The sequence below is a fragment of the Anolis carolinensis genome, chromosome 3 (genome assembly GCF_035594765.1).
Source record: "Anolis carolinensis isolate JA03-04 chromosome 3, rAnoCar3.1.pri, whole genome shotgun sequence".
NCBI lineage: Eukaryota > Metazoa > Chordata > Lepidosauria > Squamata > Dactyloidae > Anolis > Anolis carolinensis.
Genome location: NC_085843.1, coordinates 190,250,316 through 190,278,202, shown reverse-complemented (window position 1 = coordinate 190,278,202; position 27,887 = coordinate 190,250,316). Strand labels below are relative to the sequence as shown.

General features: G+C 39.9%; 1 protein-coding gene and 1 long non-coding RNA gene across 4 annotated transcripts in view; one reads left to right on the top strand and one right to left on the bottom strand.

Annotated features, from left to right (window-relative positions):
• LOC134297708 (uncharacterized) overlaps positions 1 to 8,746 on the bottom strand; it is a 67,544-nt gene extending 58,798 nt beyond the window's left edge. For both annotated transcript variants that reach the window (XR_010004552.1, XR_010004553.1), the window contains exon 1: positions 8,134 to 8,746. This is a non-coding gene — a long non-coding RNA (uncharacterized LOC134297708). The remainder of the gene's footprint in view (positions 1 to 8,133) is intronic.
• A 105-nt stretch (positions 8,747 to 8,851) lies between these two features.
• maea (macrophage erythroblast attacher, E3 ubiquitin ligase) overlaps positions 8,852 to 27,887 on the top strand; it is a 36,129-nt gene continuing 17,093 nt past the window's right edge. Inside the window, exons 1-2 of one of the 2 annotated variants that reach the window (XM_008120189.3) lie at positions 8,852 to 8,871; positions 23,546 to 23,728. In XM_008120189.3, the coding sequence (XP_008118396.1) occupies positions 23,621 to 23,728 (108 nt within the window). In that variant the 5' untranslated portion in view covers positions 8,852 to 8,871; positions 23,546 to 23,620. Of the gene's footprint in view, positions 8,872 to 8,917; positions 9,212 to 23,545; positions 23,729 to 27,887 lie in introns of those variants that run through there. The other variant, XM_003227061.4, reaches the window with a different exon arrangement.

Below are 27,887 nucleotides of genomic sequence, written 5' to 3'. Positions count from 1 at the left end.
TGTTGACAATTTTTGTGACCCAAACATTGAGATAAGGGGACTCCATTTGGGGATGGGTTTAATAGTTTAAGAAGAAGTGATCTAAAAAACAATGCAACAAATTACACAATGTTTTTCTGCTGCTTTTATTATAACAGAAACCGTGTTTGTGTTGGGAAACAAAATTATAAGGCATCAGTATGCTAAATGAGGGTATTTTCCCAAAAAGTAAGCTATTAGGATACTTTAACAAAATATGAAGTAATATGTTGAACACATGCTGCACAACACAATTAAAATTCCTATTCAATTAGAGCTCCATCTATTCAGTGTCTTACCAAATTAGTAAAACAAAGGGATTACCGTGGAGACTCATTCATTTTGTTGTTATATTGTTTCTAAGCATACCAAACCTATTGCAACTTGCATGCCTTCAATTCCAGTTTGAAATTCCAAATATTTGTATTTGCGGTTAAAGCTTTTCACAATCTATGTTCTTCTGGAAATGAAGATATCTCATATGCAGCTGCTTTTGTTTATAGACAGCAAAAATAAAAGTTGCTAAGTTATTCAACTGTGATTAATGATGCATGGTCATGCAAAACACTTAGGGTATTTATGTGTTTTGAGAGCACTACAGAAGACAAATACAATTATGTATATGCAAGTTAGAAAAAGTGTCCAGGTAATGTCAAAACTCTGCAACACTGAGCTAAGGATATTTGGAAAAGCTAGTGCAAATATCAGTTTGCACCATCTTTACTACAGTACCTCAGTAGATTAAATGGGAGGTACTTACAAAATAACTCTACAATTATTCAGTATTCAAAATGCTCCATATTTACTATGATATCGATGTGTAGCCCAATAGTCATACCATGGTCAGGTAACAGAAGAACTATTATTCTTAGTTCAGGGAAATGTGGTTTTTATTTCCCACTAAGGTCTGGTGCAGATATGATTAAGACAAAGTTTGCTGCCTAGACATATTGTATATTTGGAGCCTTAAGATCTCAAATAACCCTCCAAACTATTGTCCAAAGGACCAGTCAGTGAGCCTCAAGCACTTACATGTTTCGTCATCCCCCAAAGGTCTAAATTCATTCCCTCACTTTCTGGTTTGGGGAAACTATATCATGTGTATGCAAAAGTAAGGTTGGTATAAGGAATTGGCAGTTTTCTTCCCACGGGGATAAAGGGATATAAATAAAGTAAATAAAATAAATAATAAATAAGCTATCCTATCCTGGCTACAGTAGACTTTCTAATAGCACTTCATTTTTCATACTGAGTTTAAGATAATTTACCTTAAATGATCATTATGGCATTGCTATTTGGCAATCAATACACTTGGATTGTTTTGTCTGTGACCAGTTGTATGTAATTTTCATTGATACTGTGTGAATGAGAAACTTCCTTTCATTAGAAAAGGCACAGAGACATTTGAAATCTTCGAGCTCCCTCTACTGTGCTTCTTTTTCCATTTGTCTTTTTATAAAACCAGTATTTAAAGGGTTTTAGAATGTAATCCACTTAAATATTATTTAGTACAAATGGAAAGTTAATCAAAGTCTTTAGCTCCCACTACTGTGTATAATTTTGAATGAACAAGCATCTAAAATGCACCTGTTGAGTATTTGAACAAAGTCTTGCTGTGGTCTTAGAAAGCTAACAAAGCTGCTTCACAAGTTTCTAAATGTTTCCACTGATGATGCATTCTGACCTTTAAAGGGAAAATGTTTTTGATGCAATGAAATGGAAACATGCGTTCTGTCTGATTCTCTTCCTTTGCTATGCACTCTAAAATGAAGTAACAGAATTTCAATCAGGGGAAGGAGGAAGAAAGTCCCACTGCATGAATACAGAGCACTTTGCACAAAGGCATATAGAAAGAACACGTTTTAAACTCTGCTTTTTTAAGAACTCTTACACGTATAACAGCTCAGGAATCAACACAAGACGGGGGGAAATCAATTCCTGCTCTGCTCCTACAACTGTCAAATTTTGAACCACTTGACTTTAAAAAAAGCCTCAAATATAAAACATGGAAATAACTTGAATTTTAATAGAGCATGTTTGAAAATAGCTTATGTTCTTTGTCTAGGAGTGATTGCTGTCAGTGCACCATTTGAAGTTAGTAAGAAATGACATACCCAAGGATGGACTGTCAAAGACAGAACGCCACAAGATCAAAGATAACAGAATTTATTGGATAACAGAACTCAAAATGCCCGTAAAATACAAGGGCCAGGTAGTATTAGCCTTTAAAAGCAAAAAGGGGCAAGGAAAAACGTTCAAAAGATAAACCGGGTTAAACCGGAGTTTAATCCGGGTAAAAACAAAACAGCTTGCTTCAGCCTGGGGATAAACAAAACAGAAGCCGGGGAACAAAGTGTTCAAAAGAATGCAATTAATTGGCAGCAGATTCCTCTCTGCTGCCAGCACTGTGCTTTGAGTAACTTGAGTCACTCCTCCACACAGCAGGCAAGATTTCCAATACACACAGATCAGCCGAGGATTGAAGCAGTAGAGTAGACCCAGTTCCTTTCCGTAGTTCAAGCCAGAAGCAGACGTTTGTAGTTTCACCAAGTCCGAGTAGGGGGAAGTCAAGCCGTGGTCAGTTCAGTCCGAAATCCAAAGCAGGAGATGGCGTCCGTCAAGAAGACGAAGGAAGGTCAAAGCTAATGAGATTAAGCACAAGTTTGCACAAACAAAAGCCCACACAATTCCTCCCGCCGTCTGACCCCAAATTCCAAAACAACTTACGTATCAGCACACGAAAACACACCAGTCTTCAGGAAAGCGTCCCACACAGATCCCAAGCGTTCGTCCAGATTACCTTGCCCAACGCAATTTGCAATTGCTCCCAAGCCTCATTTTATGCCAGTTACAAATCCTCATCACTATCAGCTGCCCTCCTTAACCCGGGCGTTTCCTCATCACTTTCCTCATCAGAGCTGGAACACCTCTGACTACGCCCCACAGCATCCCCAGCTGTGGATCCCGTCCCATCCCTCCAGCTTGTCCATGGGTCTAATCCTGAAGGTCCCCATTCATCTTCCATCCCATCATTGCCAGTGGCACCCAATTCCTCCCTCACCCGAGTCCAATCCATCTCATCCTCCTCCGAGCTAACCAGCCCCTCCTCCATTCTCTCCGTAAACCCCTCAAAAGACTCTTCGTCAGATGGTGCTGCAAAGATATCTCGCAGTCTCTTTCTTTCTCGCTCCTCGAGAGTATCTGACTCTCGAGGAGTCTTACGCCCACGTCTGCCAGTAACAGAGCCATGAGGCTCAATCATAACATGGACTTTGTTGTTTTTATTGCAGTTGCTCCTGAGAGCCACATGCTATAATAGTTTCAGGATGGTTGTACAAAAAGGTACAAACACACAGACACACACAATTGGCAAGTATATAGAGAGGCACTCTTATGCAACAGCCACGGAAATCACACGGATCAGTAAGGAAGGAATGTACAGAAAACTGCACAAGATAAACAAGCCTCCAAACAAAGCAAAGGTGCCACCGTACTAGCAAGAGACTCAAATGTTTTGAACCTCAAAGTGCACAAAAGGATCTAGGGTTTGTCTGTCTGGAACAACTTTGTGCAATTTTTAGTTTACAAAAAACTCAATAGGAACGTACTGTCTATAAATTTAGGTTTAGATTACAGACATTTTTCCATCGCTACCCCATTTTATATTGTCAAGATGAGAACTCAACTGAAGAACAAAACAACAGCAAGTCAGTAAGGAGAAGAAATCCACAGTTACGATGCTTGCCTTTCGCCCCATTATACTGACACCCTGTACAGCCAAGTGAACTCCTGCATATCTCTCTATCACAGTGGTTCTCAACCTGTTGGTCCCCAGATGTTTTGGCCTTCAACTCTCAGAAATCCGAAGAGCTGGTAAACTGGCTGGGATTTCTGAGAGTTGTAGGCCTAAACACTTGGGGACCCACAGGTTGAGAACCACTGCTCTATCAGAACCACTTCTTAGCTGCAGAATGGACCTAAAAGTCATGATGGGGAAGAAGAAATCTGGCAACGCTGTCCTGAGATCCATGGCCATGGAATGCCCATAGTCATATTCAGGTCTAAAAGCATCCTGAAGCTACAGGCCTTCTTTGGAGGGGGTATGCCAACCCATCCAGGAAAGATTTACGATCACCTTCCAGAACAATTGGAATCTATCTACCTACTGTGCCTCTGGATTCTCTGGATTCCGTCTCAGTTATTTGCCTGTAAGAAGCTACAGGAACGCACTACTGTAGAATTTGTTAGAACGCCAGCTGAAATCTGGAAAAATAAGAAAACTTTTTCTGCGAATCAGGAGGAGACAAGAGATCCAGCCAAGCCAGAAAGGACAGAAGCCACTCACCAGTCTGTTGTCCTGAACAGAGTAATCAGCAACAGTGAGAGGATGTGGCAGTAACAAGCAGTTCGGGGAGGAAAATGAGTTCAAAAAGAGGGAGAAACAAGCAGTGGATCTAGGAAGAATTTGATGTTCCATAACAATTGGTCAGGTAGAGCTGCAACTACCTGGCTACTTTTTCTGGGACAACCATGTAAGATACTATTGGAAGTGTGTGTACAAACATCAAACTTAGCAACCTTAGAAGCCTCCCTTGTGTAAAACAAGCTTCTCCATATTGGGCAAATCATATTATATTAGCCTCAGATGAAGGAAAATGAACGTCCCCTATGAATAAATTTTGCCAAGAAACCCCTCTAATATATTTGCCATTGTGTTGTGATAAGTCGGAAATGATATTTGGCTATGCCCTTGAGCTTGATAAGTTTTGGATCTGGCTTGAATTAGCTCCTCCAACAACTCATCCTTCCTTTAGTGTCTTTTTTGAAATCTAGAAATCTTAGCCAGAAGAACAGCTCTATCAGATATCAGAGGTAAGCTGTCAGAGTTGCACTCTGTTGGCAGGAAGGCACTTGTGCCAGAGAGAAAACACCTGTGCTCAATCAGTTCAATGCATCTTTAAATTAGAACTGCAGTGCTGACTTGGCATCTTTTTAATATTCCTTGAAGATCCCAATTTTATTGTACTTCTACAGATTAAGAAACTTATTCAGAATTTTGCCTCGCTTTTCTATTTCTCACAGTTCTTTGTCTGGAAAGGAAATACAGAATCCATAAACTTTAAAGTTAACAAGGCCCAAAGGAAGATCAAAATGTTATTTACCTCACTACTGGACAACAACTTGGATTTAAGGAAAATTTAAAGAAACTTTAAAAGTGAAAAGCTTGTAAAAAGCAAGTTAAGACATATTCTCATCAATTGGCACACAGGAACTGGGTAGATGGCAGCTTTTTATCATAAAACATGCTTCTAAGTGGTAATGTCATGGCTTCCCTCTGAGACAGCAGCACTACAAGAGTATTTGGGGCGGGATTTGGTGCATTTGAAGCTTAGGTGCTGTGATGTCAGCTCTGAAGGAACAGCTGCCTAAATAAGTCAGGCAGCAGATACTACTCCCTTGCTGGTCTCCCACCCATTGAATGAGACACTGAGCTAGCTTGGAGACTCCACCCTGCTTCCTGAACCCTGGGAACTATACTGTGACTAGTCTTTTGGACATACAATCAATTGAAGCATAGAGTTGGAAGAGTCCACATGGGCCATCCAGTCCAACCCCCTGCAGGAAAAAAACAAAGTACCCCCAACAGATGACCATATAGCCTATGTTTAAAAGCCTCCAAAGAAGAAGCTTCCACCACACTCCAAGGCAGAGAGTTCCACTGTTGAACAGCTCTTATGGTCAGAAAGTTCTTCCTAATGTGAAAGTGGAATTTCCTTTCCTGTAATTTGAACCCATTGCTCCTAGTTCTACTTTTAAGGGTAGTAGAAAACAAGCCTGCTCTCTCTTCCTTATGACACCCTTCAAATATTTAAACATTGCTATCATGTCTCCTCTCAGCCTTCTCTTCTGCAGGCTAAAAATGCTCAACTCTTTAAGATGCTCCTCATAGGATATGGTATCCAGACCTTTGATCGTTTTAGTCACTCTCCTATGGACATGTTCCAGCTTGTCAATATCTCTCTTAAATTGTGGTGCCCAGAATTGGGCAGTGTGATTCCAGGTGAGATCTGACCAAAGCATTGTTGGTTTCCCTAGCAACTAACAAATCTCTAACAGATCCCTTTGCTTCATGGCCACTGGGCTTCCAATTACTACATGGCCTCTCTCTCACACAGTAAATTGCAAAAGGTAACTAATTTAGTGTTGACAGGTGTGGTCCCTGACAGTGGAGCAATGAATCCATTCCAGGTGTTTCTCGGAAGCCCCAAAGAGCTCTCCAAGGTGCTGAACTGCACCCCCAAAATATGGTTCTTTAAATTTCAGACTAAAGGCAAAGCAGATGTAACAATTTCACTGACATGTGAGCCACAACACAACTGCTTGATCTCAAGCCTTTGTACTTGAAAGAAGTTCCTCGGATCATATTATGGGCAGATGCATCCTATAACATTCATTCACACAATGCATCAAATATATATCATTTGAAGAGCAAAGGCATAAGACAAGACCATTCCTCAGCCGAAAGACCATAAACACATCTGCATATTTTTCTATCAAGTTTATTTAAGTAATTCTATACTACTGACGCACAAATGATTAAACAGTGGCTTAAATACAGCCCACAAAACAAGACTGTCTCTGGCCACAAGCTGACAATCCAAACTAGGCAGCAGACAAAAAAGGAGCGTATTTGGGAGGGAGGAATAGAAAGCAGCAACCCCTGAAATGAATACTGTACTTACAATTCAGCAGTAGTTCCTGTAAGGACCAGCTCGAATGTAAGCAATTTGAGGAGAAAATAAACAAGAGCCGAGAGAATAAAAAATGCCTGCTTTGAACTGTATTACCTGAGTCCACACTGCCATATATTTCAGTTTAAAGCAGATAATGTGGGATTTTCTGCTTTGATATTCTGGGATATAGGGCTGTATGGAAGGACCCTAAGAAAGTGTTAGAAGATAGAGATTAAAACCAAGGCCCCTTTTACACTGCCAGGTAATCTAGGTTATCAAAGCAGAAAATCCACATTATCTGATTTGAACTGGATTATTTTATAGTCAACACTGCTATATAATTCAGTTTAAAGCCGATAATGTAGATTTTATATGGCTGTGTAAAAGGGGCCTAACACAAAGCTGCCTAATATTTGATTCGACGCCCCAAGGTTCAGATCCCTGCTGAGCCATGGAAACCTCCTGGGTGTCCTTAGACTAGTCACACACTCTCAGCCTCAGATGAAGGCAGTGTGGCAAGGAAACCCCATGACGCAATCACTAGAAGTAAGCCTCCTTGAAGGCACAGAACAGCCCTGTTTGGCTGAAAGCAAAGCCCTTTACAGAAACATACTTGTAAACAAATAAGAGCCTAATGCCAGTAAAGGAGAGGGGAACTGATTTGCCAGCAAAGGAGGCACTTCCCCCTCAAAGACAGCTCTAAGCACGCTTCCATTTTCAGTCCTGCTGCAAAAAGCAAATTAAAACTAAGAAACCTCACTAAGAAAATCCAACAAATACTACGTTCAGCAAAGGACAAGAGGGATCCTCTCCCCTCTGCAGGAGTCTACCATGTACCATGCAGCTGTGGACAAATCTACATAGGGACCACCAAACACAGTATTGCCCAGGCTCAAATTAAGAAACATGAAAGGCACTGCAGACTAACTCAACCAGAAAAGTCAGCTACAGCAGAGCACTTGATGAACCAACCTTGACACAGCATATTATTTGAGAACACAAAAATGTTGGACGACTCTCACAACCACCATGTCAGGCTACACAGAGAAGCCATTGAAATCCACAAGAAGCAGGCAGACAATTTCAACAGAAAGGAGGAAACTATGAACATGACTATGAATAGTCTATGAATATCTACCAGTATTTTAAAAACTCTAAAATCAAGACAGTAAATAAAGAACAACACTCAGAAGACAGGGGAATTCCAGGCATGAAACAATCAAGGCCATTGAAGGCTGATCAAGGTGATAAACTGCAACATTCACACCTGCCTCAGACAGTTCTTTCTGCCACTCTTCTCTGTTGACCTTCCACAGATATATAAACCTCCCTTCCCTAGTTTCCAACAGACCTCCCATTCCCAACGTCTGAGGATGCCTACCATAGATCTGGGCGATAGGTCCGAAGAGAATGCTTCTGTAACATGGCCATACAGCCCGGAAAACTCACAGCAACTCAGGTTTTTTTTTTTCGTGTCAGGAGCAACTTGAGAATCTGCAAGTCGCTTCTGGTGTGAGAGAATTGCCCGTCTGCATGGACGCCCGGATGTTTTGATGTTTTCACCATCCCTGTGGGAGGCTTCTCTCATGTCCCCACATGGAGCTGGAGCTGATAGAGGGAGCTCATCCACATTCTCCTCGAGCTGGATTCGAACCGGCAACCTTCAGGTCAGCAACCCCAACCTTCAGGTCAGCAGTTCTGCCGGTACAAGGGTTTACCCGACTGCGCCACCGGGCGATTCCGGCCACGAAAACCTTCGACAACAAATTAAAACTCCCGCCTCCTGCCTTCGGTTTTTAAGTCCCGCCCACCCGCCGGGCATCCGCTTTCGATTGGCCCAAGGCACGTTGACAACTTTTGACACCGGGCCGTGCCAATTATATTTGCCTGGCTGGAGGGGGCGTGCCCTGTTCGCTAAGCCCCGCCCGGCCCCTCGCCTCTCTTCCAATCAACGCTATCGTTCCAAACCATCTCAAAGGTGGGGAATACGCCAGCACAGAATATCCTAGTACCTCATAAAAGAAAAGAGAGTCCGGGTCGGGAAGAGATCTAAGAAGAGCGCTGTGATTGGTTGCCTGCCTCGCGACCGCCCATTCCTGGCCAACCACTCGGACTGGAGGTGCAGGGGGGCGGGGCGGAAAGAGAAGCCTTTATTTGACCGAAGCGCTGCCTGTCAGGAGACTGAGGATAAGGAAGCGCTAGCGCTCTGTTACCCACAGTGCAGCGCGGGGCCTGTACAGAGAGCGTCTTTTCGCTTTTGGGGAAGAGGCAGGCAGGAAGGGAGGAGGGTGGCGGCGGCGGCGTTGGGGAGCCGCTGAGGGAAGAAGAGGAGGAGGAGGAAGGCGGTGGCCGTGCTGCTGCGGCGTCCTCCTCAGCGCCCAGTGCCCAAGATGGCGGTGCAGGAATCAGCGGCTCAGCTCTCAATGACTTTGAAGGTGCAGGAGTACCCCACGCTCAAGGTGGGTGGCTGCCGCCTGGGCCTAGCTCCTTGCACTGGGCCAGGCCTCTCTTTCCTCTCCCTTGCCTTCAAGGGCAGCTCCCGAGAGGGAGGGAGGGAGGGAGGGCAGGCCCACTTCCGCCTCGCTTTTTCTTCCTCCCAGGCGGGGCTTGGTCCATTTCTTCCCTCCCTCCTTTCCCGCGGCCACAAAAAGGAGGCTTCTCCCAGGGGACCATATGGGAGGATTTCGTGGCCCAGTGGCAGCGAGAGGAGGCCAGGGGCGGGCCCTTTTCAGATTCCTTTATTGTGTGGCAGTGAAGGGAGGGGGTGCGCCTGGCCTAAATCGTCGCTTCTCCATCAAACACCTGCTTTCATAACGCTGAGCTTTTATTTTGGAAACCGCTCTTTGTGATTTGGGACTACATTTATTTATTTATTAACGGCGCTCCATGCAGTCATGCCTGCCACATGACCTGGAGATGTCTATGGACAACGCCGGCTCATCGGCTTAGAAATTGAGATGAGTACCAACCCCCAGAGTCGGTCACGACTGGACTTAACGTCAGGGGAAACCTTTACCTTTAAGCGAGTCTTGGTCATGTGTTTAAAAACACAAAGTTAAAAAAAACTTACCATGATATTAAATGTCCTTTGACCAGTAGCTGGCCACTTGGGAGTGCCTCTAGTTTGTTGTGCGTTTTCCAGACTGTATGGCCATGTTCCAGAAGCATTCTCTCCTGACGTTTTGCCCACATCTATGGCCGGCATCCTCGGAGGTTGTGAGATCTATAAACTTCACAACCTCTGAGGATGCCTGCCCTAGACGTGGGCGAAACGTCAGGAGATAATGCTTCTGGGACATGGCCATACAGCCTGGAAAATGCATAACAAACCAGTGATACCGGCCATGAAAGCCTTTGACAACTCAGTGGCTCTGGTGTTGCTCAATGAAAGTCCTCCATCGTGCATGTGGCAAGGCTCAGGGCCCTTCCACACAGCCATGTAACCCAGAATATCATGGCAGAAAACCCCACAATATCTGCTTTGAACTGGGTTATCTGAGTCCACACTGCCATATAGTCCAGTTCAAAGCAGATAATGTGGGATTTTATTCAGCTATGTAGAAGGGGCCTCAGACTGCATTGTAATAGGTGATCTGTGGACATGAGAGAAGCCTCCCCACAGGATTGTAACATATCCGGGTGTCCCCTGAGCAGCATCCTTGTAGACAGCTGATTTTCTCACAACCAGAAGCGACTAGCAGCATGCAACCATTTAGGAGCGTTAATGGGAATGAATTCCTATTTGCCTCATGCCTTGCACTGTATTGCATTGATGGGTCATTTGATTTATTTATATAAATTAATTCCAAATGAATTAATGTTAAAAAGCTTAGCATTATAAAAAAAAACATTTTTTTAAAAAGAGGCAAATGAGAAAACCTTAGATCTTGGAAATAATGAATTGAATTAACTGCATTGTAGATTATATAAATCTACACAGCTATATAATGCAGTTCAATGGCATTCTAAAACTGGGTTATATAGCAATATAGGTCCCTTCTACACTGCCATACAAAATCCAGATTATCTGCTTTGAACTGGATTATATGACAGTGTAGACCCATATAGGAGCCCCCCTGGTAGCATAGGGGTTAAACCACTGGGATGCTGACCGGAAGGTTGGCGGTTTGAATCCGGGGAGTGGGGTGAGCTCCCACTGCTAGCCCCAGCTTCTGACAACCTAGCAGTTTGAAAACATTCAAATGTGAGTAGATCAATAGATACCGCTCTGGTGGGAAGATAACAGTACTCCATGCAGTCGTGCCGGCCACATGACTTTGGGGGTGTCTATGGACAATGCTGGCTCTTCAGCTCAGAAATGGAGATGAGCACCAACCTCCAGAGTTGGACATGATAGATTTAATGTCGGGGGAAAACCTTTACCCATATAATCCAATTCAAATCAGATAATGTGGATTATCTAGTGTCTGATAATCTCTATTATATGGCAGTATAGATTGGCCATAGGTGGGGCCTAAGGCCTCATCTATGACCCCATCTACACAACCATATCATCCAGTTTCTGAATCCAGATTACTGGTTTTGAAGTGGATTATATAGCAGCATAGACTCATATGATCCAGTTCAAAGCAGGTATTCTGGATTCAGAAATTAGATTTTTGAACCCTTCTACACTATCATATCGTCTAGATTATCAAAGTAGATAATCCACATGATCTTCTTTGATTTGGATTATATGAGGCTACATTGCCATATAGTCCAGTGCAGATGGGACCTATATGGCAGTGTAGATCAAGCCTAAACTAACCATTTAGTGCAGTTCAGAGCTGCCTTCAGCTGTTAAAAAAGGATGATGTCAAATTTGTGTATCTCGAAAACAAGTGACAGATTTTACAGGACGATAGAGCAAGAGAAGAATAATAAGGAGAGACTATTTACATACATGGTAACGGCCGCCAGGCTTGTGGTTGCAAGAAACTGGAAGGACGGAAAAAAACTCTCAAAAGAACTGTGGTTGGAGAAGCTAATGGATATTAAAAACATGGACAGACTAACATTCCTGATCAAAAAAACTACAGGAAGACCTATGAGAGAAACAAATTGGTCACCCCTGGAAGAATATCTTCAATGATGATGAAAGGAAGAAACTACATGTTTGAAGATGGAAGCTGGCTGACTGGAAGTCATGTACCCCTCCCCCCTATCCTACCCCCCTAGGATAGGGTTCTCCCCCCCCCCCCCTATCTACCTATTGCCCTTCCCCTTCCCAACCACCTATTCCCCAATATTCCCATCCTTACCTTTTCCTATGCTTCCCCTCACATACAGAAAGGGGTCTATTCTTCACACAATCTTTAGATGGTCATAATAAATATTACCTGCCTCTCCTTATGGCTCAGAATGGGGCAGAACATGGGTAAAATATGCAAATAATATATAATGCTCTTCAAATGCATATATTACAACATTCAGAACAAAGACAAGCCAATACCATAGTTGAAAGATTGACCATGGTGTCCAGTGAGGGCAGCTTAGTATGCAGATAGCTGCATGTTGAAACTCTTTAGGGAAGCCGTTTGTGGCTTGAAAGTCATAGCAGTTACAACCTGTTGAATTGGTCCTGGAAACAGACTTTTGAGTCAGTGCAGCTCTTTTTAGTGCTCAGAATCCAAGCAAGCAAACCATCTGTCACATTCTGTAATAGCTGGAGTTTCTACACCCATATGGAAATCATACAGCTTTCTAGCCCTAGTAAACACAGGCAGTGATGTAACATGATTGGTACAGAAATCCCAACCTTACTTTGAAGAGTTTTGAAGGACAGCCTCGTTTAAGAGAAGGTGTTGGCCTCACAACTGTTCTAGAGAAGGTGGTGGCCTCACAACTCCAAAGTTTCTTGGGACCCTTCCACACAGCTGAATAAAATCCCACATCTGCTTTGAACTGGGATATATGGCAGTGTGGACTCAAATAACCCAGTTCAAAGCAGATATTGTGTGATTTCTGCCTTGATATTATGGATTATATGGCTGTGTGGAAGGGCCTTTGGATGAAACCAATTATCTGGATCAATTTCAGGCTGGTTTCAGGCCTGGCTATGGGACAGAGACGGCTTTGGTCACCTTGGTAGATGATTTACGAAGAGAGCTAGATGGGGAGTGTGTCCCTGCAAGTTCTCCTAGATCTCTTGGCAGCTTTCAATACCATTGATCATAGTATCCTTCTGGGTCGTCTCTCCGAGATGGGACTGGAAGGCACTGTTTTACAGAGGCTCCAGTCCTTCCTGGAGAACCGTACCCAGATGGTGATGCTGGGGGACACCTGTTCAATTCCCTGGCTGGTGACTTGTGGGGTTCCACAGGGTTCAATTTTGTCCCCCGTGCTGTTTAACATTTACATGAAATGGTTGGGAAAGATGATCCGGAGTTTTGGAGTTCGGTGTCAAATTTACGCTGACGACACCCAACTCTATTATTTCTTTCCACCTAATACCACAGATTCCGCCTAACCCCTAAACCAGTGCTTGTTATCAGTAATAGACTGGATGAGGGCTAATATGTTGAAATTAAATCCAGACAAAATAGAGGTGCTCCTGGTCAGTTTTTGGGGGGGGGGATCAGGGTGTGAGGTTAAAGCCTGTGTTGGATTGGGTCACACTCCCCCCTGAAAACACAGGTTTGCAGCCTGGGTTTGATCCTGGATTCATCACTGACCCTGGAACCCCAGGTGTCGGCGGTGGCCAGGAACGCTTTTGCACAATTAAAACTTGTGCACCAGCTGCGCCCATACCTTGAGTCGCCTGATCTAGCCATGGTAGTCGATGACTTAGTCACATCTCGTTTGTACTACTGCAACGCTCTCTAGGTGGGGCTGCCTTTGAAGATAGTACGGAAGCTGCAAATGGTCCAAAGATCATCAGCCAAGTTACTAACTGGAGTGCCGTACAGGGAGAGAACCACTCCCATGTTGCAGCAATTCCATTGTCTGCCCGTCTGCTTCTGGGCTAAATACAAAGTGCTGGTTATACCTATGAAGCCCTAAACGGTTTGGACCCAGACTATTTGAAAAGTAGCATCTCCATATACAAACCAGCTCGAGCATTGCAGTCGACGGGGGAGGCCCTCTTCTCGGTCCCACCCCCGCCTCAAGCACGGTTGGTGGGGACAAGAGAAGGGACCTTCTCTGTGATCCCCCCTCCTCTGGAATTTCCTCCCTAAAGAAATAACAGCCCCCACCCTCGTCTCCTTTGAAAAGCTTTTAAAAATTCATTATGCACCTTAGCATATGGAGAGGAGGAAGACTAGTACATCTTTATATATATCCTCACCTAGATTTTGGACACCTACTTCAGCCTGTGGAAATTGTTATATGTTGGGTTATATTAGATTATTTAAGTTTAATTATTTATTTAGTTTTATAAGTTTATTTTGAGGTTTTCTATCCACTGTTTTGATTTGAGTTATCATTTGTTTGTTTAAATCATTGAATGTTTGCCATTTTGTTACTTTTGTTGGAAACCACCCTTAGTCATCTTGGGGAGATAGGGCAGAATACAAGTCAAGTATTATTATTGTTGTTGTTGTTATTAAACAGTCTGGAGAGGATGTTTCCATGCGATGCATCTGAGGCCACACTATCTACTCATTGGGTTACACTGGTGCATTTTTTTTTCGTGTCAGGAGCAACCGGAGTTGCTTCTGGAGTGAGAGAATTGGCCGTCTGCAAGGACGTTGCCGAGGGGACACCCGGATGTTTTTGATGTTTTACCATCCTTGTGGGAGGCTTCTGTCATGTCCCCGCATGGAGCTGGAGCTGATAGAGGGAGCTCATCCGCGCTCTCCCCGGGTGGGATTCGAACCTGGCAGCCTTCAGATCAGCAACCCAATCTTCAAGTCACAAGGCTTTTATCCCCTAGGCCACCGTTTAATGCAGACTGGTGCATTAAACAGTGGTCTTTTCTAGTGCTTTGGACCTCTAGAGATCAGTCTGGATTTTACAGTATCCCAGAGCTGCAAATCGGATCCATCTTTGACCACACTGTCCTGATTTGTTCATCCCAGGTATCTATTCAGCATTTTCTTAGCATCATTCGAGTTTGATGAAAAGAAGATCTTATTTCAATAGCAGATTGAAGATACTGCAGCCCATGTTTATGGTGACAAAGAACTGCATGGAGAACAGGAAAGGGCTCTTTGAAACCCCATACTATGAATGCTATGGACCAGTAGTATTTCAGCATTACTTTCTAGAATGCAGAATCTATGTGTGAATGGAACCTACCTCAGCAACCAACCACACATAGTTGGGCCAGACAGAGACTGTCACTGATGGTATTGAAGTAAGATCCAGGAGAATGTGCATTGTTATGCAATCACCTTTTTCAGTTTTAACAGATGCTGGAAACGAGATTGGAATGGACCTAGAAAATTGGAAAATCTACTCATGAACACAGGGAATTAAAAGCACATTGCACAGAAAAGGAGTATCTGTATAGGGAGGTGATCGTTGGTATAACTTAAAGTCCCAATGTATGTATAATGAAAGCCGCAGAGGAGAAGGGTGTGGGCATATTTTCTGCATTTTTTTTAAAGTGTTAAAAACTATTTACCATCAATACTTAAAAATAGATAGATATACTTAATTAAAGATAAAAAATTACTCCCCAAATCTTGGGTCAACATGTACACTGGTCAATGCTAGATGCACTCCCACCTCCTTACCCCTCTCTTGTTCAAACTAAAGAGAAAAGCAGTCTCCCCTCCTTCCTTGCCTTTTGGTCTGAAAAGTGCTCAGTAATATGGAAGAATTTTCCATGTCTGCCATTTTGGGAACTTGAGGTGGATCGCAGTGATAGCAGCCATTTTTAAAAATCTGTAAGACCCTATTAAAATTGCCATTACAGTCTACACAGAAGCTTATGCAAGAGGACATTATTAATATGTATCTACCATCACTCCCCTGCACCTCAAGTGTCTAAAATGGCAAGTAAATCACCTTGCTCAGGCCCTTCCAGGTTGCTGATAAATGCCACTAAGATTGAAAGAGAAGGTCAGGTAGGAGAGGATTGCCTTTTCTTCTGTTTTGGCAAGGAGCGATAATGGGATGGGAGGACATCTTGCTACTGCCTCTTGCACTGATGCTCTAATAGAGAGTGGATTGCTTCCCTTGTTCTTATTCTTTTTCTTCATTTATGTTCCTTTTCTTGTCCATATTTGTGAAGATGTAGGAACTTTTAGAATTAATAATGCAATTTACACATACTCCAATGTTAACCTTCAAATAAACAGTTCCTTTCTTCTTTAGCTCTTTTAAAGTATATTTCGTGCATACCTTTTAAAGGATATCAAATTTGTTATATGCCCCCAAAGTTTTACCTTCAATTTGACTTCAAAACCTGCCCTCTACTTACATATGAGGTTGATTTGTGCACAAGTATTTAATGTAATATGAATCCTTCAAAAGAGAGTTCTGCATGTTACTGTGTACAGAAAGAGAATCCAAAGACAATCTAGAGGAGTCTTTCTCAAACTGTGCTTCTCCAGATGTTTTGGACTTCCGCTCCCACAATTCCTAACAGCTGTTAAAATAGTTGGGATTTCTGGAAGCTGGAGGAGCACAGTTTGATAAACACTGATCTAGAGCAAACTCTTCTGAACTAAATTGATTTGAAGCAGAGAGGAATGACTTATTATATTATTAGATTAAAGAGAGAGCCGACTGTATGAATAAAGTACAAACTTTTAATGGCAATGATAATTGATGTGTTGGGCTAGTACTCTGGGAGACCAAGATTCAAATCTCTGGTCTACTATGAAAACCCACCTGAAAATCTTGAGCAAGTTCAAATTTCCTGATTCAAATTTTGAAGAAGCCGGTCACATTCTCTTCAAACTTCCTCTGAAAAAAAAATCTTGCTAAGGGAACTAGGACAGGGTCACCTTAAATCAGAGCTGACTTGGAAGCACATGACAACATTGCTATGGTGCAGGTCTACTTATTGTGTAGTTATATGGCTAGTGATTATATCAAAATATTTTGGTGTGCACATGACTTGCCCAGTGCAACCATGGTGATTCACCATAGAAGGCCTGTGATTGAACTAGAAATAATGCCACCATGATTTGCATGTGAACAAATCTTTTCCTTTATGTATTTCTATTTAGAAACTGCTCAAGTCAATAGCAAAAATAAACAACTCTTTTCCCTTGAACTTCTTGTATTACTAAAACTCTATTTTCCCTTTATTTTTCATTAAAAGATGTAGCCATAGCAATGTGAAGATATGTCTTGATACTATTAGCTTTTTGAGCTTTTTCTACTACAAGAAAAGAATTTCAAGAAATATGGTATGCGTTTAAGAGTTTGGTTGTCACTGTTGTTGCTTAAAAGTAGGATAAGGTTAGCAGTTGTTGGTCCTGCCATCTGTTTTAAAGACGCACATATTGCTGTGTGTTTTGCACTTCTCCAAAATACTGACTTCTTCATTTAGAGTTTCAATCAAGGCAACTAGTATTAAGTATCAGGATTATGAAATTGTTTCAAATTCTTGCAGTGTTGGATACATCAACTTTTTTTTTTTCGTGTCAGGAGCAACTGAAGTTGCTTCTGGAGTGAGAGAATTGGCCGTCTGCAAGGACGTTGCCCAGGGGACGCCCGGATGTTTTGATGTTTTTACCATCCTTGTGGGAGGCTTCTCTCATGTCCCCGCATGGAGCTGGAGTTGATAGAGGGAGCTCATCCACACTCTCCCCAGGTGGGATTCGAACCGGGCAGCTTTCAGGTCAGCAACCCAACCTTCAAGTCACTTAGTCCACTACGCCATCTGGGGGCTCCTGATACATCAACTAAGCAATCCATTTAGTTTTCCTCCATTATTGTTTGAATTACTACTTTTAAAAATATCTCCTTTTTAGCCTATCTTCTTTGCTGCTTTTATTTATTTTGGACATTTAAAATGCAGCCATGTATGTTTAATCAAAAATTCAATAATAGGGGAATGTTTACAGGGACCTTATATAGAATTACAGTCTCATTTATTCCTGAGTAACAACTGTTGAATTTCTAAATGGAAGATCTGTGGATTTTATTGGTTTCATGGCTGCTATTTCTGTATTTTCATGTTTTATTACTTATGTTATGATATGATATATGTGGAGTTACACATGGATACAATTGGATTTCTTTCTCAGCATACACAGAATTATTGTGTTATACGTATTTAATTTCAGTTGTCTAAAAATATCAAAATGGCTTCCAGGTGCATAATGAACATGAGAAAATAATCAAGCATCAATATAAAATCAAGCAGCTTACCATGGCACTGGATAGAAAAAAAAACATAATAAAAATAAGCAATAATGCCATGCAATCAATGTGCAAAAAAAGAAGAAAGAAATTGGGAGTAGTGACCTCCCCAGTCTTAGTAACTTCAGTGTAATGTAGCAGAAAGTAATGTATTTTTTTGAAGTTTGTATAATGGCAATTAAAGTACTTGAAGTATTTTAGGCATTTTTCCTGAATGAAGCCCATTCTTAAACAGATACAAGATTTATGTCTTTACTGTTAATCTTTTGATAACATGTGTTCTAGTATGTTCATAAATATCAAAATAGGAATGTTTTAGGATTCTGTAGTGATATGCAATGGTGGCTTGCTGCACTATGTTCCAGAAAGCCAATATATGAGCTGCACAGCTTCATTATACTCCAGAGCATTGAGTGGAACAAGTGAAGAGTAAGAGTACTGTAATATGCCAGATAATGCAATATGTCAGATTGCTATCATTTGGTGATTAGTGATAAATAAAAATAGAAATGCATCCGTGTGTCTGAACTTTCACCATGGTAAATCTGGTATGAAAATTAAAGAAAAGATAGAGTTTTTATATACTTCCAAAATGTGGAGATGGCATTCATGCAAAACCTCTCCTTTCTGCCAAGCCTGTTTTATTTGGGATGGGAATGAATCTGTAATAATTACTTCCTGTACACCAATTCTCTAGATTATGTTTTGTGTAACTCTGAATAGGACTGCTCAAGGGTAGTGAGAGCTGGCTATTTTGGAGCTTATAGAGTTTTTCTGGGTGGCTAACACATGGACTGAAATAAACAGAGTGAAATTGAGTTACAAATACAATCAAATGTACTATTACAGGCAATCCCCAAGTTACAAACAAGATAGGTGCTGTAGATTTGTTCTTAAGTTGAATTTGTATGTAAGTCAGAACAGGTGCATTTTTAAAGTGTAACTCCAGCCACACACACACTTATAGATAGCTAGATGGATATATATATATAGATATATATAAAGCTTTAGATATCATAGGGGTTAACACCTTGATGGTGTTTGTTTTGCTGTCTGTCCCCCTGTTCAGAAGATTTCACCTCACCTTCTGTCCCTGTGATAATTGGTGTGGAAACAAGAATTGGTGCTAAAGCTTCAGTGGAGAGACGTTTTCCGCATGATATCTCTTTCAGGAATTAATTTCCCTTTCTAGAGGTAGTTTTTTTTTCACTTCTTCTTGACTCACCCCTGTTCTTAACTATGAGTCAGTTGTAAGTTGGATGTTTGATTCTAATGTCTTCGGAGCATATATATGATGATGATCATTTATTTCTTACCCACCTCTCCTCGTAGCTTGAGATGGATTACAAAATAATGAAAGCACATAAACATTGTAAAAATATCACAAATACACATATTGAAATGCATTTCTATAAAAGATCCATATTAAAATGTATGTCTTTAAGATATGTATTAAAATACACAAAACCAAGATTAAACAAAGGACACATGTTTAAAATTATGTTTAAAAACTGTCTGGGTAGGTCTGCAGGAAGAGATAGGTCTTTAGATGGTATTTAAATTCCGACAGCTTATTTAAAAAAAAAACCCTGCATACTAATGTGGAATTATAGTTGGTCCCAATAAAGTGGTTGCCCGTTTGTGGATTTTGTGCTTCCTTTTCCTGTAGGAGTAGGCAGTGTAAATTTGACTTCAGTTAAATTGAATCCGTGTACTCTGTCATTTATTTAAATCAGTAGTGAGCAATATTCTCTTTAATCATTTTAATAGAAGTACATTACTGTTAATGCTGCTAGTCTGGTTTATTTTTTAATTTTCAGTTCAAAAATGAGTCTCTTTCATTTATGATATATCTAGATAGCTATGTCGACTTTCCTAAGCTCTTTATTAACTGCCTTTTTCACTTGAACAGAGGGAAAAAGGAATACCAATAGTATACATTTCATGTACATCAACTATGGATAAATAAGGTTAACATCCATCTCTATAAGCTGCTGTTAAAATATGTATGGAATATAATCAATGATATGTTATATGTGGAGTTAAACATGGATACAATTGGATTTCTATCTCAGTACGCATTCACAGAATTACTATGTTATATGTACAGTAAAGTCTCACTTATCCAACCTTCGCTTATCCAACGTTCTGTATTATCCAACGCAGTATGCCTTTTAGTAGTCAATGTCTTTGTAGTCAGTGTTTTAATACATTGCGATGTTTTGGTGCTAAATTCATAAATACAGTAATTACTATATAATGTTACCGTGTATTGAACTGCTTTTTCTGTCGATTTGTTGTAAAACATGTTTTGATGCTTAATTTGTAAAACCATAACGTAATTTGACATTTAATAGGCTTTTCCTTAATCCCTCCTTATTATCCAACATTTTTGCTTAGCCAACATTCTGCCGGCCCGTTTATGTTGGATAAGCGAGACTAATTTTAATTGTCTAAAATACCAGAAAATGGCTTCCAGGTTAATTACAAAAATTACATGTTTTGTAGTAATCCAAATTGGCATAAGTCTTTTTCGAAAACTAATAGATATAAGAAAAAGTTGAAATTTGATTCAAAATCATTTTAAATTTGAAAATAACTTAAAATTTCATAATCCAGTTAAAACCTTTTTTTAAAAAACAAAACCAACCTTGGAAATTAGGTGTCAGTTTGACTTACTCCCAGAGTTGTATGCATTAGAGTCCTTTTATTTAGTTTCAGTCAGAACTGAGCTGCTCATTATTTAGTAAGTTTCCATACCACCAGGAAACATGTAGGTTTGGACTGGAACAAATAGCTTAAAAATGTAACCCAGTATTGTGTCAGCTTCCATATGTGCAATTCCTAGCCCTGGCTTGGCGGCTGGGTTATCTTCCTGTCCATGCTTCACTGATATGCGAAACATTTCTTTTTAAGTAAGCATTTAATTCTTTTGCTGAATTTAACTTACTGTCTTTATTAAACTGCTGTCCTCCAAATTTGTGGTTCTTGTGAGAATTTCCCTCTTGGAGTGAGAAAGTAAGAGAGGAAATCTCAAGAGCAAGGAAGTTTTATTTTGAACAAAACCAAAAAAGATGGTGAATAATGTGTAATAAACAATGTTTTATGCTTTTAGGAACCTTATTTTCTCTTCTATTGATTGGCTTTTAAATGATTATGATAGTTGAAAAGAGCAATTGATGAAGCAACTGCCTCGGTTTTTCATCCCTGCCATGCTGTTCTGCTGAATAAGTTCTGTAAGGAATGTTTTTCAGTAAGTTTGAAAAGTAACATATCTGTACTGCATTCCAAAGAAGCTCCATGGCAGAGTTCCCAGAAATAAACAGTAGAACATTCACAGTTTTTCAGGGAAACTAAGCATGGCTGTGAGGATTGTAATTGCCATTGTGCTGAAACTAAACCATAGCTTCATACAGTTGCAAAACCCATTAATCTGAATGGCAAACTATAAAGTATAGCAGACTTAGATTTCTTACCTCATTTCTGACATTTTTTGTTTGGTCTGGCATTTATATTAGATGTTGTGTTTTAACTATTTTTTATAATTTAAAAACATTTAAACACTGCTTTGCATCATTTCTTGTAAGAGGAAAAGCGAGACATTTTTATGTTTTTAAAAACTGTAACAGTGTGAATTTCCAGATGGATAAAATAAGCTAGCTACTGGTTGGGAAGACCACTCTCTGCTAAGTATAGTGTCAGGCTTGAACTGAGAAAACTAAAATTTCAGTACTTATTTGGCCATAAAGCTCTTCAGAAGATTAGGATTAAGAGGTGGTGACAGGGGCATTGTTATTTTGACCTGAGCTCTTTGGTGGATTAAAACAGTACAAAGATAATAGCAATTTAAAGATGTGTTAAAATGCTCAGAAAATAGTTCTAGAATCCAGTTTTGAAACAATTCAAACAGCAGTTTGAAGTCTTGCCATGTTTTGGCTGCCTGTCAGAAGCTTAAAAGAGCTGGAGCAAGCCTGACTTCTTTGTTGGAGAGATCCATAGTTGAGAAGCTGCTAAAGAGAAGGCCCGCTCATATGTACCCACTGAATTTGTTGCAACCAGTACAAATATCAAACCTGTTAATTATTTTTTGTTTTCAAAATCCTTGAATGTCCAAATATTTATTCTATGATGTGGGAATCCTTGCACATCACTTAGCTGCTTTTTAACTTAAGGAAAATGTTTTTTAGGACAGTTTTACTTAATACATGATCTAGAGGTGCATGTGTATCTACCTGGGACCCAAGGCACAATTATTTTCCCCCTTCTTCTAATTGTTCTGGCTTTAGGCTTCACATCTATATGTCTTTGTAGATTATGCAGTTTTACATATCGGATAACAACTACTGAGGGGGTAACATTGAAGTAGAAATGGATAACACACAGCCTTTTGCAGCATGGTGCCCTCCCATAATTCCTGACAACTGGGCCTGCTCACTGGGGCTTGTGGATTTGTAGATTTAAAAATGATGGAGGGCCACCTACATGGAAAAGACTAGGAGGATGTCAAATTTGTAAGGTTTTATCTAGTAATACCTGGAAAAAGGTTGAGGGATATTCTGTCCTGGCAACAGAATGTAAATGCATACAAGGTTTGATTATTCATGCTTATTGTGATGTTTATGCCATGTTTGGAAAAGGGCTCTAGTGTAGCATGTTTTGTCAGTTGAATATGTATTGGCATGTAGTGCCTAATCTGGGTCTTCTCTTTAGTGAATCTTAGGACTGTTGTGCTATTGCCCTTGGAGCATTTGACGGGCTTGTGAGGAGTCGTCTGAATCTCTCTTTTACACATTTTGCTCAACATTTCTCTATTTTTCTAACCCTATCATGTGTTCACTCAGCACTTAAGAGGGAAGAAGAGCTAACCATGCTCTTTTTCAGACTGCAGATTATGTAATCTACCTTGTACCCCGTATTTGTTAAATTTATTTTGGTGCATTTGTGGATATTTTAGGTTTTTTTTATAATGCATATTAGTAGATGCATCAGAAGAGCATGATTTATTTATATTATCTTATATTATCATGACTCTCAAAAAGACAAAAGAGCATTGAAATCAATAGAACTATTCTTCAAAAATCCAGCTAATGTAACACATTTGTATGCTTTGTATCAAAACTTTCAGTTCATGATATGAGTAAGTAGAAGAAGTTTTTGCCAGTGCTTTCACTATAGCATCAAGCTTCATTCTGATTTTGACTATTTTTCATGTAGACAAATTGATAGTCTGGGGAAAATCAGGGAAAAGGTCAGGACAAGTACATGCATATATATAATTTGGAATTGTCTTTGCTGATTAGATTTCAGTAAACAAATACAGAAACCTTTCTATTGTAAATCATTCTGAAATCTACTTCTGTGAAAGTGGTATATCAAGATTTTAAGTGAATAAATGTATCCTGCTCTAATACATTTTCATCACTGAATGAAAATGTATTGGCAAGGTAGACCACAGGTATGATGAAATAAGTATAAAATCTTACTATAAAAATCTAAGCTAAGGAAGGTGTTTTTCCTTATTTTTAAAGGTACCATATGAAACACTGAATAAACGGTTCCGAGCTGCTCAGAAAAACATTGATCGAGAGACGAGCCACGTTACAATGGTGGTGGCAGAGTTAGAGAAAACACTGAGCAGTTGTCCAGCAGTGGATTCTGTGGTTAGTCTTCTTGATGGAGTAGTCGAAAAGCTCAGTGTTCTGAAACGAAAGGTAAGCTCCCCTCTCACCTAATTTTATTCTTTCAGTTTCTAACTTTTGCAATTCTTTTTCATTTTGCAGCTTGTCAAGGTAAAGTTTCTGTTTGGGACTCACGTGGGAGTACACGTGGCGAAACTAACAACATTCAATGTCTTACCTGTGTGTTACTGTTGTATAATCAGTTAAAAGAAAAATAAAACGTAACTTTCTTAAGTTCAATAGAGATAAAGAATCTGGATTTATTATTTTTTGTGTTTTCACATAGCTTGTCAAAGTGTAATAATGTATATTATAGTTGTTTTTACATATTCCAGTCAGTCTCATTTTTTTAAAATTTAGGGTTAGACAGTGTGCCATGATTCTCAAACATAGAATCATTGAAGTTATTATAGCAATAACAACAAAATTAGTAACTATGATATTGTAATTTTTATTCTGCCAAAACACTCAGTTCATTTATCTCAGTCCATTCCCGATATTTAAACTGCCTTCACTTTTAAGCAATCTAGATGCAGGTAAACTAGTGTACCTTGTTCCCTGGACCACCACCTTGGCAAATTGATTAAACATATTTCCATAATAGGGGATATTTTGAAAGCTAGTGCAATTTATACATAATTTTATAAGCATCTTCCCTCATATTTGCAGAAATGAAAAAAAAAATGGTGGATTATTCCACAATTTTAAACAAATATAATTTAGAGTAATTAAATTTAGATCTGTTCTTAAGAATCTTAGTTGGATTTATACTTTTTAAAATTCTTTAACTAATAACCTGTTCATTTTAGAAATCAGGCTCCTTGTTGCCAGTTAGGGAATAGTACAAATTAACTCAAATTCTGATAGTTGGCTTGGAGGCCCCTGCAGTTTGACCCAATCTTTCACTATATATTTCAGTCAAATCTAGCCAAATTATTTGAGTATTGCATATTTTCCTTTTCAATAACACAATGGTTTAATTTCTGATACATTAAATAAATGTCTGACTGATAAACAATCTGTAGTCTTTTAAGGTCTGACCTCATCCCATGAGAAGATATAACTTAAGATGAGATCAGAGGAAAAATCAACACCCCTCATTTTCTCCAGCATAATATTGTCTCTCTGCTATATGGGTTTATAACTAAGGATATGATTTCTTGGGGTTGAGGGTTGAGTATTTTTCCTTCAGTGCAGTTTATGATTCAAAAATGTTTTCCCTCCTTCCATATTATTCCAATGAACTGGATTACCATTTCTAATTAATTGTAAAACTTGCTTAATCTGACAAGCAATTTTTTTCTATGTCAGGATAATGCTCAGAGAACACCTGCTACTGACAGCTTCATAACCTTTGCCATCTCTTTAAACTCTCTCCAGGAGATGTGGTAGGATGGTCTGAAATATATTAAACTCTGTGGTTGGAGTAAAAAACCTAAAGTCAATTTGAGCTCATCTCTTGCGGTGTTGTGATTTTGCAGAAAATATGTAGCAAATCATCTGTGTAAAGGTTCAGTTCTCTTTAACATTAAACCATATTCTTTCTTCAATGGGGACAACCTGATACATTCAGCTGGTGGCTCCCAAGCCAGAGCAAATAAGAGGGGCAAATAAGAGGGGCAATGGGGGGCATTTCTGCCTGGTGAAATGCCTTAGAATCCATGCAGTTGACATAAACACAGGCCTTTGAATTATTACAAATACGTTTTTAAAAAGGAATTCCAAAATTTATTTTTTGTAATAAAGTGACCATGGGGCTGTGGTGGCGTAGCGGGTTAAACCACTAAGCTGCAGAACTTGCTGACTGGAAGGTCAGCGGTTTGAATCCACGGGACAGGGTGAGCTCCTGTTGTTAGCCCCAGCTTCTGCCAACCTAGCAGTTCAAAAACATGCAAATGCGAGTAGATGAATTGGTACCACTTTGGCGGGAGGGTAATGCCACTCCATGCGGTCATGCCAGCCATATGACCTAGGAGGCATCTATGGACAAAGCCGGCCCTTCGGCTTAGAAATGGAAATGGGCACCAGCCCACAGAGTTGGATTCAACTAGACTTAATGTCAAGGGGAAACTTTACCATGACCATTCTGCCTTGTCAAACACTTTATATGTGTTTAAGAAGAAGATGGTGGCCCCATTGCCCAGAATAACAAATAATGGATATTATTATTCACTTGAAGCATTGCAACTCAGAGCTACCTATTCGGCATGAAATCTGTTCGATGGTGTATACATATTTTTAGCAAAGCAGTTGATATAATTGGTGAATATTGACATGAGAATCTGTAATACCTGATTTAAAAGTGTATTTGGAAGTAACGCGCTATCAAATTTAGATCACTGTGAGGTTTAGGAATGCCTTTGATTACAGCATCTCTCCAGCTCCCAGGAGTTTTGCCTCCTTGTAAAATATTGTCAGTTAATTTCAATAATTGTTAATATTTTGAATTATGTTTTGTAGAACCCTGTTGTAAAGCCATCTGTTTTGACGATTTGCCTAGTTTTAAGTAAACTAACATTTTGATTTCTCCATCTGTGATGTTCAGTTCAGAGTTGTACAATTTGTGAATGGGCTTGATTTTTAAAGTGCTAAGAAATTAATTCAGGGATACATCTGCATTGTGTTCTGAACTGTATAACGCTGATAGTAATTACTAAATTCCTGACATATTTCATTTAGGGATGTCAAAAGCTTAACTGTTTCAGGTTTAATTGATGGAATTAAGTTTTTATGAGCATGTTTTTGGATTGCTCTTTAAATGAGAATGATTGTCCCCACATTCAAAATATATGGTCTGAATTTTTCTTTCTTTAAAATAGTCAATACATCATGCAAAACAACTGAAGTAAATATTAACAAATCTCATAGAGTGTAGCTTTGTATGTTTCCTTTTAGTGGGGCCCTGTTTAATTGGACATCATATATTGGGGTCTCCTAGCAGAATGAATCCCTCCGAGAATGACATCAACTTGTCTAGCAAATAAACTAAAAATGATTTTAGTTAGGCAAATAACATGACCCACCATGAACTTTTTATGTCCCATACTCCCCTTAACAAAAACAATTTTTCCATCTGGATCCACTAGAATATGGCATACTTGTAGAGGGCTTGATTTTGTTATAAGAAGCACTGTACCTTTCACCTTAGACTCACCAGTAGTATTGTTCTGCTAAGCAGTGGTGTTGTATGTGTGTCTTGTAATGAAACTAAACTTAAAGAGCCTTTAAGACTATCATTTTCTCCAAAATCCTAATCCATTGACATTGGCAAGTATCAGTTTTAGTTTATCACGGATTATAACTTGTAGTTAAATCTGAGCAGTTATTCATTTTGCTACCTGTCATTCTGAAATGGTGATAACACCAACAAAAACATTTTGTTTTTTATTTCCCCCTCTCCTAATTAGAAATAGCCAGCCCAGGGGTTTTAAACTTTGCTGTTCTGCCAGAATCTCATACATGATGCCAGAATGCTTGGCAAAAAACAAAAGAGCAAGAGAGAAAGGATGACTGGAAAAATAACCACCTCCTGCCCCCTTCCAACCCGGTTGAACAAGACAAATAAGTGTTTGAATTCAGAGCCTGAATAGATTTAAGAGGATGGAAAAAATTCTCAGCTGTAGAGAGCATACAAAATGGAAATTTCCCCCTTGTATAACTGCAAAGGGCCCTTCGTCTTACTGCAATAGTCCACAATGGCAATGGTTTTTTTTAAAAAAAATCCTGCTTGCCACCAAGCTAATCATGTATGATTCCCTTATTTCTTCTCTCTTTTGGATTCCTTACATCTAACTTTTTTATTCTCTTCCTTGATCTTAGTGTCTTCTGTGTTATCCTCAAAACCTTTCAGAATCAGCATGTCTTTTGCTTCTCATATTTTAACAAGCTGTGAGTTGTTTGTTGGCAGCAATGTTCTTCATTCCTTCCTAATCAAAACCTTCCCTGGGCATTCCTAATGCATTTATTTCTCAGGTGTATGATGATCACTTTAAACTCCCTACGTTTTGCCAACAACACAGTGTTACATCCTGAAAAATAGAAACTTTTGTACCAGTTTTCTCGGATTTCTTTTCTTACCTGGCTAATAATTACTGGGATTAAGTCACTCCTAGATCTTCCTTCCCTTGTTGCCTTACAGCAGCTTGCTGCCGTCAGAAAGTATTCTAAGTGGCCCTCTATCTCTATGCAGAAA